The sequence below is a fragment of the Miscanthus floridulus genome, chromosome 8 (assembly GCF_019320115.1).
Source record: "Miscanthus floridulus cultivar M001 chromosome 8, ASM1932011v1, whole genome shotgun sequence".
In the NCBI taxonomy this organism is placed as follows: domain Eukaryota; kingdom Viridiplantae; phylum Streptophyta; class Magnoliopsida; order Poales; family Poaceae; genus Miscanthus; species Miscanthus floridulus.
Window position 1 is genome coordinate 66791833 of NC_089587.1, and position 11635 is coordinate 66803467.

Consider the following 11635-nt stretch of genomic DNA (forward strand, 5'->3'; position numbering starts at 1 on the left):
TTGTCGCAGGTGAGTTTCGTTCTGCCGTTGGATGATTAAGCTGTAAATTTTTTTTTAGTTGTAGAGAAGAGATAGGGTCTTTTTGGCACGATTTATGTCGGCTTTGGTTTTATCTATTTTATGTAAATTGAGGTACTGTAGCGTGAAGCCGTTTTATAAGACGGTGTTAAAATAAACTAGAAGTCGGGAAAAGCCAGTTTTTCTAGTTTCACCGGTGAAGCCGTTTTGAATGAGCCGTGCCAAAGGGGCTATAGCATTGTTGTGATAATAAGATCGAAGGAAACTTAGAGATAATTCGGCCTGTTCGCTTGTTGGTTTCAGCCAGCCCAAACCAGCCAGCCAACGGTGTTTTTCTCTCACAATAAACCAGCACCAGCCAGCCCAAACCAGCCCAAAAACCAACCAGCGAACATGCGGAATATACACTAAATTTTCAATGTTGTCAGTAAACATCGAGCAATCAGTGATGTTCCATGTTCGGTAATCTTACAAAATGACGTGTGGGGCAATAGTATTAGGACCGGTGTCCTGGCTGCATTTTTAAACAGTGGAGGTGGAGGGGCTAGCTGTATGATGATTGATGAATCCACATTATTCTTTTGAGGAGTCTGAATGAACAAACAATCTGAATCTGAATGAAGAACAAGAAGCAGCGAGCAGAGAGAGTCTGGTGACGAATGGAGGGAGGGTAGGATTAGATATGATGATGATGACGGTGTTCATGCAATGATTGAACTGGATCGTTTGTTGAGAAACCCTCTTCCCAGCCTTTGCTAGATTCTCCGCTGATCTTATTTGTGTTCTTGTTCTCCAGCAGCAGTGACGTTGTTGATTAGATTCGCCCTTTCTTGTGTCATTGTACTAGGAAACAAAGAAGAAAAGCAAAGGAAATTAGGAAAATATATAAAGACAAATGGAAAGTTGTAATGCAGTGGTAAGAAGTGGATAAGCTAGCTGAACTAGTACAGAAGTTGGAGCCTGTAGAGTTGTAAAGAACAACAAGTGTGGTTTCGCAAGAAAAGAAAAGAAAAGAAAAGAAAGAAGTATAGAAGGAAAAAAAAAGGAAGTGTGGATGGATATGCATGAACCATCATCTATGTATACTCCCTCCATTTTTTTTACATGCTATGTTAGCTTTGTACTAAGGCAAATATTTTTATATTTGACCATCAATTTTAACAAAAAATGTATAGGTTAACAACATATGTTTTTAGATTCGCTATGATAAATATTTTCATAATATATATTCCCTCTTCTCCAAATTATACGACTTCTTAACTTTTCTAGATGCATAGCGCATAGAAAAGCTTATATATCTAGAAAAAAAGTCAAGATGTCTTATAATTTGGAATGGAGGAAGTAATTCACATGGTGTGAAAACTACATGTATTTAAAAAAAATGATGGCCAGATTATTTAGGAACTAGTATATACAAACCTTATTAAGTGTTCACTATAATTTTTAAATTAAAAATGACAAAAACCACTTTTAAAACCATTTTTAACCCGAGGGAAGAGGTAACTTAAATGATTTTATGTAGTTTTTTTTTAAAAAAAAAGCAGATTGTCTCATTTTTCAATTCGAGGAGAAAACTTAAACTATACCACAGTTTGACCTTTTTTTTAGGAGCACCACAGTTTAGACTTTAGAGAGGCAGAAATGACTTAGCGGCCTGCGGCTGTGAGCCACATGGCCTTGAGGCAGCCCAAGCAGCCTGGCACTTTCTGGGGCCCATGGTAACTGTGGCCTCTTGCGGTCTTGCCAGCGTTGGTGTTGGGCCCAAAGCCGCATTGTTGGAGGCCCAGAAAATGAATGGGGCAATCAACATTATGGTTCTGAGCTCGTCCTTTACATTTAAACAACTTTTTAGCAGCAGATAGATATAGAGATATATAAACCGCAATGAATTCTTTTTTGACCACCGCATCACCGGTTTACTAGATGATGATACAGTAACATTCTAACAGCTGGGACAGAGAAATGTTGCTGCAACATTTTGACCTCCTTAATCAATCAGCATCACCGAAGGGCGGGCCTGGTGCAAGCGGTACAGTCTTACCGTCCGTGACCGGAAGGTCCCGGGTTCGTCGCGGTCTCCTCGTATTGCATAGGCGAGGATAAAGCTTGCCATTGACACTCTTTTCAAACTCCGTACAGAGCGGGAGCTCTCTACCTAGGTACGCACTTTTAATGAATCAGCATCACTGTCACATTAACTACCAGCAATTGGTTGGTTGCAATGCATGGCCAGTCCCCAGTCATTGTGTGTACGTACGTTGTTGGCAATGCAGGTACTCCGTAGTTGTTGCGGCAGGTGATTTTACTGACAGCAGATAGTACTAGGCACCAAATCACAGAGAAGCAGTAATAATGAAACTGATTTATACGGACGATAGACGATAGATGTTAATATCACAATTGCCACTTAATACATAGCCACATCTGGATTTGTCAGGTGTTAGCTACTCCGTTGAGTATAAGTAGCCCAGACAGTCAGCAGTCTGAGCTACTAGCAGCAGTAGTAGGCCAGTAGCAGAGCACTATTGATCCATCCAGATCCAGCTACCAGCCCATGGTAAGACAATCGGTCTGTTCACTTGTTGGTTTCAGCCAGTCCAAACCAACCAGCCAACAGTATTTTTCTCTCATAATAAACTAGCACCAGCCAGTCTAAACTAGCCCAAAAACCAACCAGCGAATAGACCGGTTGTCTTACCATGGGCTGGTAGCTGGATCTGGATGGATCAGTAGTGCTCTGCTACTGGCCTACTACTGCTGCTAGTAGCTCAGACCGCTGACTGTCTGGGCTACTTATACTCAACGGAGTAGCTAACACCTGACAAATCCAGATGTGGCTATGTATTAAGTGGCAATTGTGATATTAACACGGCTTCCAAACACAGCTTGGGCTAAAACTTTTGGTTACAAAATGCAGCGAAAGCATAATTGATTTATGAAACTACACCATCAAATTTACCCAAGAGCTGCCAAGTCTATCATCCCTGCATATTAGGTTACCCTCTGTCAAGTCCGGTTATAACAGTGATGCTGGATTTAGACCCCGATCCACGGACGGACTTGGAGTAGTGAGATAACTTAATATTTGTGACTGGATGATGAAGTAACACTAGCTAAATTAGCAAACATAGGTGGGACCTTCGTCATTGCCCAGGATCGACTAGGTTAATTGATTCTCCATGGTCAGGCCGGCTAACGCACAACTAGAACAGAAACACGCTGTAGGTGTAGTATACCTATTTACCTTGACAGTGGAGGGTTGGTTAAGAAAGATGAACATGGACGAACATTGCAGTGGTATGGAGTATATATATTGGAATCAGAGGCTCAAACGACATGAACAGAATGGATCGATGGAGAAGGAAAACACAGCCACTCTGTAACTACATTTATCTGGCTTGACTTATCAGCCAGCCAACAGTGTTTTTCTCTCGTACTAAATTAGCCAGCAGTACTTTTAATTCATAGTTTATAAATCAATCCAACCGAAACGAACAAAGCTGAAAAGCAGTGTGGAGATGAGCAGTGTCCACGACGGCCGTTGAGATGAAGTGACAATCTGACTGACCCCTGTCTTTCTTTTCGGTAGGATCCATGCATTTTACATAGATGTTGCAGCATCACGCAACATAAGCCCTTGTTTAGGTGTAGGAATTTGGATTTTGGAGCTACTGTAGCACGTTCGTTTTTATTTGGCAAATAGTATTCAAACATGGACTAATTAGGCTCAAAACGTTCGTCTCGCAATTTCCCACCAAACTGTGCAATTAGTTTTTTTTTGTCTACATTTAATGCTCTATGCACGGGCCGCAAACATTCGATGTGACAGGTACTGTAGCAACTTTTTAAAAGTTAAGGTGGAACTAAACAAGGGCTAAACTACTTTAATTTGACAAGTGTCAAACTAGTACCAATTAGCATGAGTTGACTAATGGCGGAATGACTCGACTCGACTAGGCATGCGAGCCTATTCGCTTGCTCGTAAACGATCATAAATTTCCAGCCAGGAACAGTTCTCTCACACCAAACCAGCCAGCAGTAAATAATCCACAATACGATACGGCCTCCCGAACAGGCTGTATTAATTTATATGCTGATAAATCCGACTGATACTAATTTATATGCTAATAAATCCGACTGATACTAATTTATTATTAAAAAAAACACTGTTAACTACGTCCCGACTAAAATCAACATGCTCTTCCGGTGCACACACACCGACATCAACGTACTGGTACGGTTACGTCGTTGCATTGGTGGTTGCCTGGTTGGTGCCCATAAACACAAAGTGCCAAATTGCCAATATGTCACTGCTACTGTGCTACCAATTTAGTACTCCCTCCCGAAAAAAAACAATTTTCACTTTTCGCTGAGTTAAATTTAAACTTCGACTAAATTTTATATAAAAAACACTAACATTTGTGATATAAAATAAACACCATTAGATTTGTTATATAATATATTTTCACAATAAATTTATTTATAGACATAAAACTAATATTATTTACTATAAACTTGGTCAAATTTAAACTAGTTTGACCAGCACAGATCTCATAATTGTATTTTTTATGGATGGAGAGAGTGATATATATCATAGCAATTTAGTAAAATATATAAAAGTAGTAGTAATAAAAGTAGTAGTAAGGACTTGTTTGCCCGGGCTCCTCTCGGTTCTGGCTCAATGGCGGAGGCGCCGGAGCCAGAGAAGCCAAAAATAGTGGTTCTTTCCTGTTCCTAGTTAGTTAATTTGAAGAAGAGAGAAAAACAACTTTGATGAATAGTATCACAAAACAGTGCACAAGGAGGAGGAGCAAAGTCCTAGCTAGGACTTCCAGACAGCCCCTAAACTTACAACGTATATAATTAAATCTAACTACCACCAACCAAGGAGGATCTATCATCATACATAGACTTCATTATTGTTGTTTTTATATATAACAATGCCGGAAACCACGGACGAATTAGATTATAGATAGATCGATACTCCCTTCGTCTCTAAATATCTGTCTTTCTCGCTTCCCAAGAAATAACTTTGATTAATTTTATATAAAAAATATTAATATTTATGATGCATAATTGATATCATTAGATAGATCTTTGAATCTAGTTTTTTAATAAATTTATTTGGAGATACAAATGTTGCACGTATTTTCTATAAATCTAGTCAAAGTTGTGACACGGAAACCTAAAACGACAAATAATAAGGGACGGAGGGAGTAGATTGCTTGTCTATCTTCTAGCAGCTCCATCCATGGGATGAGTTGGTCTTTGCTCCCCTAGTGGCGTTGAAACCTCAACTCTGTCCGCCACCTTGTGCTTGTGCTATTTAGCTACACCCACATGACAATGACGCTTAACTCCCACAGGCGCTTCTTCTTCATCAAATGTGTGTCCATGTCATGCACTTTTGTCCTTGGTTATCATAAAAGCAGTCATGCATATAGACATTAGACACACCATAAGTATGGACATACCTTGTCAACTAATCTATCAAAACCGATTTACCACCAACCAACCTAGTTAATTACTCCTACTATCGAGCTTCCAATTTCCAAACGGTTGTCGTCCGCATTAATTCAGAGACGACGACAACTTTTGCTACTTAAGCATTACTTGTGACAGTATAAAGAAAAAAAGTTTACTTAAAAAGAAGGTCTAATGAGCTCTTGTTTCCCCCTTCGACACTGTTCCATTCATCCTTGATCTGATGATGAAGAACCTCCTGAGTGTGATTGGTTGCTCTAATTTGCTGCTGCCGGACTGTTGTGACACCAAGCAATTTCCTTCATTTCATTCATTCGAGGCCCAGCCACATCACCAGCTCTATCCTTGCTGTCCACGCGCAAATGACACACGCGAGACCCACACACTGCCACGTGGGCCCAAGGCGCCCGGGCCCCGCCATCCAGCGTCCCAACCCACCCACCCGCGTGTCCGCGCACGCGCCCCCGCCTGCTCGCCCGCGTCCAGGCTAGCACTAGCGCTGCAAGCAGCGAGGCGCGGCGCCGGCCGGGCCGGGGCCCACCCACGTGCCGCCCCCGCGCGGGCCACTCGCCGCTGGGCCCCGAGGGCCCTCCCACACCGGCGCCGCGTCCACGGCGCGTCCGGCGGCCCCACGTGGCGGGAACACGGCGCGTGGGGCGGCGTGGACCTGGCGGGGCCCACCCGGTGAGCGGAACGCACACGCCGTCCCAAGCTGTCGCACGCGGCCTCCCTGCCCCCGCTCTCGCTTTTTGTTGCCCCGCGGTTTTGCGCGCAGGACCCTGTGGTTTTGTGGTATTTGTTTCTACTTCGTTAGTGGACCGGTTCCAGATGGTCGCCAGTCAACTTTTCCAACCCTTTGCATGCAGACAGCCAGACACGCAGGCGCCGGTGAACACACGGTTAATGGACCAAGCTCAGAAATCCAGATTCGATTCTTTGACAGTGACTTTATTTTCTTTTTTATTTGATTTGAATGGACGATGGATGAAACTAAAAGTGGTTTCACCACGCAATGGAAAAGAGAGGATCTTACGTGTTATTAATCTTTATAGTTTGATATCGTCCTTAACCAGAGATTTGACATCTTTGCAGTGCATTTGCGAAGTACTACAACATGTTCGTTTATTTACTACTGGCTGGTTTGGTATGAGAGAAAAATACTATTTTGACTTATAATCCACGATCATATACGAGCAAGCGAACATGCTGTAGTGGCCCCATTCGGCTTACCCCATATCTGATTTGTTCGACTTTTGCGCCTTGTGTCCCCATCCGGTTCCTGATTATGTGCACCCCCACCGACAAATCTACCATCGCGGAATACCCCTCGGTGAACTGCCGACGATATTCTGTCAACAACAACCTCGATTACTTTTAAGAAACTAGGATATCAAAAAAAAAACTATAGTTTTAGAATTAGTAGGTATGTCAAACCATTGTTTAGAAAAAAAGAGATATAAAGTTGACTTTTTCAAATTTCAAAATCCTACGGTTTGAGTAAAACTATCATTTTAAAACTATATGTATAAAGTTTGTTGCGTCAAACAATTTCATAGTGCTCTTAAAACAATGTATTTTTTAAAACCATGGTATTTTTTTTTAATAAAGCTCAAAAATACTTTTGCATCTAAATATGACTTTTCTTCTCACAAGACATCGTGTAATCTTGTAGAACTTATAGGGGTTAACAATATTGCATTTTTGGGTTCTAGTAAAACGTTGTTTCTTCAACTTTTTCTTAACTAAAGCATTGTGAGGATGACACAACACGTAAGAACCAAAAAAAATGATGCTTTTATATAGACAAAAAAAGGTGAAAAACATGCTCTACTGAGGAAGTTGGACGGAGCAAGAATTGCGTGGAAAAATTCAGTCAGGTGGTTAACCGGATGACGTGGCGGCAGAGACACAGAAGTCAATTGGTAACCACAAGCCCACACCAGAAAATTTCAGGGTGTAACTGTAAAAGGACAAGACATGTCTTTTCCTTAATCCCTAGCTTCCAGACTTCTCCCACCCGCCTCGGCCGCGTCCTCCTCCGACTGAGATCACTGCGCGTGCCGCCGGCGCCATGGCCGCGCCACCGCCGTCGCCAGCCAAAATCCACTAGCAGCACGTCGCGTCGCGGGTGCACCTGCGGCCGATCTAGGTTCGTGCGCGCTACCGCTTCCCTCGCTTTCTGCTCCCGCCGATGTGATCTTGTAGCTCCAGATTGCATCTCCCTCTCCTCGTTCTTTCGGCTCGGGCAAAATGCTTCTTTCCTTGCTCGCAGGCTGCGGTTTATGCTCAAAAGCGCGATCTTTACGCTCGGAATGGCTTCGTTGCAGCAGGCAGGGATTTCTTCTCGCCCTTTTCCTCGCCCGGCGCTGTGGAATACGGGCCTGGATTTGCTCGTGAGTGAGAGGAGGAGGGGTAATAGAGTGAAGGAGGCGCACGGGGAGAAGATGGCTGAGGAAATGGTGAAGGCGGCGACGAGCGACAAGCTCAAGGAGATGGATTGGGCAAAGAACATCGAAATCTGCGAGCTCGTGGCGCAGGATCCTGGGTATGCTTGCCATCCCCCCCCCCCCCCCCCCCCCCCCCCCCCCCCCCTTCCCCTTTCGGAACCATTGGTTACCGAGTAGCATTGCAACTTTGCTGGTTGAAGGCTGTGACGATGAATTAGATATTGCACTCTCTTATTATTGTCATTTCTTTTGAGTGTACGGTGAATTGATCTGGAAGCGCTACCAGTTTTTCGTTGCCAGTGGGCTATGATTTTTTTTTGCATATAAGTGGTGGTTCATGGGTTGCCATTTGGAAAGGGTGTTTTTTTGTTTACTTGAATGGTGTGTTAATTTTCTGTTCCCTGTTACTGTCACCAGGAAAGCGAAGGATGTGATCAAGTCCATAAAAAAGTCTATAGGGAGCAGGAGCAAGAGCACTCAACTCTTTGCTGTTATGGTGAGTTATTTTCACAGCAGAAGCCCTCTTGGATCCCGATTCCCCGATCAACTGGTGTGCTGTAAGTATCTAGATGACTATGCTAGGCACAGGGACACATTCCTTTTATATTTGATCATGAATCATAGACATGTAAGAAGGGAGGACGACTTGTACTTTTGCTCACCCAGTCATCCACAATGGAAAACTCCATGAAAGCAAAAAGAGCTACTCTTGCTAATGGTTACTGTTCATTTGATGTGAAAGCAGGCATGGTAGTACTTCAGATGTTTTCTTGTCTGCTGAGTTAATTCTGCCTCTGCGCTTCATATTTACGTCTTGAATTTTCTGAACTGTGAATCTAGGTTTTGGTCCTGATGTCACTGTACCTAAATGGCCTATCATTTTTCATTTTAAAATTTTAATTAGATCATTACAAAATGTGCAGATGTGTTTCTATGATTAACCTTTAGTCTTGATTCAGATTCACTGCTATTTGTTTCAGCTATTGGAGATGCTTTTGAATAATTGCGGAGAGCCTATCCATAGGCAGGTCATCGATAATGGGCTTCTTCCAATACTTGTGAAGATAGTGAAGAAAAAGGTAACTTCTTTTTCACTGAATTTAGGATGACAACTGTGAAACTTGTTCTCATTTGAAACTTTACCAATTGATGTTGACATAATACGCTATCTTGGTTGCAGACGGATTTACCAGTTCGAGAAAAAATATTTCTTCTGTTAGATGCTACACAAACATCCCTTGGTGGAGCTAAAGCAAAGTTTCCTCAGTACTATGAGGCATACTATGAGTTGGTGGTAGGTATCATATTTACAGTTTACTTCTTTTGCTTGGTTTCCTTTGTTTCTCCCCATGTATTTGTGTTGAGAATTTTGGTAGCACTATGTTTAACTGTTGGTGTGTTTATTCCTTTTAACTAGAAGTTTTTTTTCTTGCTCAAGTGAAACGCATGTGCAAATTGTTTGTTGATTTATTGATAAATATGTGAAGAGTCATAAAAGTGTCATACATACTTCTGTGGTGCTGTTGTTTGCTTGGTGGTTGCAATATTTATTCCTTAACTACTTCTATGACTCCAATATGTGCAGAACATTTCTTCTCTTCAACATATTCTTTTGTTGTTAGCTTACAATAGAAAGTAGTTGTTTTTTGGTTGTTGCAGTGTTTATTATGATATATAGCTGAAGCTATCATTTATCTTGCCTCCATAGTCTGCTGGTGTGCAATTTTCAAATCGCCCAAATGTTGTTGTCACACGAGCAGAAGTGCCAGTCCCCGAGACGAGAACAGAACGAAATAATGAAAGTTTGTCGACCCGATTGAATGAAGCCCAACAGGAAGTGCACACTCAGCCTGCTCCTGATGCAAGGTACTTTCTTGGCACTGATATGTTAATCTCGAGCTGTATGGTATGAGTCACTATGACGATGTACATCATATAGTGTGGAGTTGCAGCATGTGGTTGAATAACCATTGGTACGCAGTTTGTTGTAGATTTTGATATTCTTTTGGAATTGGTGTGTTACTTGTTAATGTCATGTGTTGTTTTCTTTTTTCTATTCCATGGTAGTTATATACATCTCTTCTGGGGGGGATTTATGGCACGATAAGTTCTGTGCAGCACAGGTGTCCTCAGGATGCCGTGCTTAGCATCTGTGATACCTTTCATTATTGATATAGTACTTAGGACAGTATAACTGGATCTGGATGCGACAAAATTTGCCTCATCTTTATGGATTGTTATTCCTATGTTCTAACAGCGCATTGTGATGTTTTTCAGTATAGTCCAGAAAGCCTCTAGTGTCATGGAAGTATTGAGGGATGTGCTTAATTCTATGGATCCTAGGCACCCTGAGGTATGTGTTAAATTAATATCCACATCATCAATATATCTGCATCCTTCTCTAGTTTGATTGCTTGTTGGATTTTTGCACCTCTTTATCCTCTTGCTGTGTAGCTAAAGTGCTTTTACTCTGTATAACTTATGCCCTAGCGCTGTGTTCTTGTAGGGAGCAACGGATGAATTTGTGTTGGATCTTGTCGAGCAATGTACGTTTCAGAAGCAACGAATAATCCACCTTGTTATGACATCAAGGTAAGGATCCGGTTTTATTACTGTTGCTTTGGCATGGTGCTGGAATATCTGTGCACATCTATCACCTGTTTGTTACTTGTCGCTGTCTGCTACAGCTGCACTGATGTTTTGTGTTGCCGCTATTATTTGCTAGGGATGAAATGGTGGTATCACAAGCTATAGAGCTAAATGAAGAGCTACATAAGGTCCTTGTCCGGCATGATGCGTTGCTTTCCGTTCACCCGACAACAACAGTAGCTTCTAATATAAAGGAGGAAGAGGATGCTGAAAGTCTCTATCGGAGGTAGGATCATGCACCATTTTCCTTCTGAATGGTGGAAGGCAGCCTCTTACAGAATTCTCTCCCTACTAAAACAGACTGCGGAAGGGGAAAGCTCTGTCGCAGGACTACACAGATGACTCGGTGCCGTCATTCCGATCCATGCCCGAGGACAAGCTGCGGCGGCCGCTGACCATCCAGTCGCCTCACCCCGACAAGAGACTGGGTGCGCTGAACATCCGTTCGCCAGACTGTGAGGAGGCAAGGCCTGATCCCACTCCGCTGATCCCGCCACCACCCGCAAAGCATGCCGAGAGGGAGAGGTTCTTCCAGGAGAAGAGCATCGACGGCGTGGCCAGCCTGCCGGGCCACCTGAGGGGCCTGTCACAGCACAGCCGGGATGGCAGCAGCTCATGTAGTGGCAGCACTGATTACGGCGACTGAGGGGGCATCAGCAGCAGTGGCAGTACATATAGGGTTCCCTTCTTGGGGTTGTTGGTCTCCCACTTGGCCAGGCAGGCGATACATTGGTGTTGTGCCGGAGTTTGGCTCGGCACTCGGCATCTCTTTCTTCTTCATGCTGACCTGTGTACACTTGGTTTGGTAGCATTTTGTTCTTCTTCCTTTCCATCTTTTTGCTTTGGCAGATGACATTATTGGGAGACCGTTGTGTTGGTGTGGCGTTGTGGGTTCTTTTCTTTCAGATCTATAGATGATTGTGATCTACTGCGTGGGGGTATGCTTGGGTCTGAAGCATTTCTGTGACTTTCCCCTTTTGGCTTTCTGCTCGTGTGTGTGGTGTAGCACTTGGAGGTCTGCCGGAGGCGGGCATGCT

General features: G+C 43.1%; 1 protein-coding gene across 3 annotated transcripts; it reads left to right on the top strand.

Moving 5' to 3' along the window:
- The first annotated feature begins 7494 nt into the window (after nt 1-7494).
- LOC136476580 (TOM1-like protein 5) lies at nt 7495-11539 on the top strand. Of its 3 annotated transcripts, none has more exons than XM_066474462.1 (10): nt 7495-7651; nt 7833-8047; nt 8367-8445; nt 8930-9028; nt 9130-9243; nt 9658-9815; nt 10227-10302; nt 10456-10541; nt 10675-10824; nt 10899-11539. In XM_066474462.1, the coding sequence occupies exons 2-10, from the start codon at nt 7947-7949 to the stop codon at nt 11242-11244; spliced, it is 1209 nt and encodes a 402-aa protein (XP_066330559.1). In that variant the 5' UTR covers nt 7495-7651; nt 7833-7946; the 3' UTR covers nt 11245-11539. The 3 variants fall into 3 exon arrangements, with proteins under 3 accessions (XP_066330559.1, XP_066330560.1, XP_066330558.1); XM_066474463.1 differs by having other exon boundaries at nt 7496-7651; nt 7830-8047; XM_066474461.1 differs by having other exon boundaries at nt 7508-7651; nt 7775-8047.
- The last annotated feature ends 96 nt before the right edge of the window (nt 11540-11635 follow it).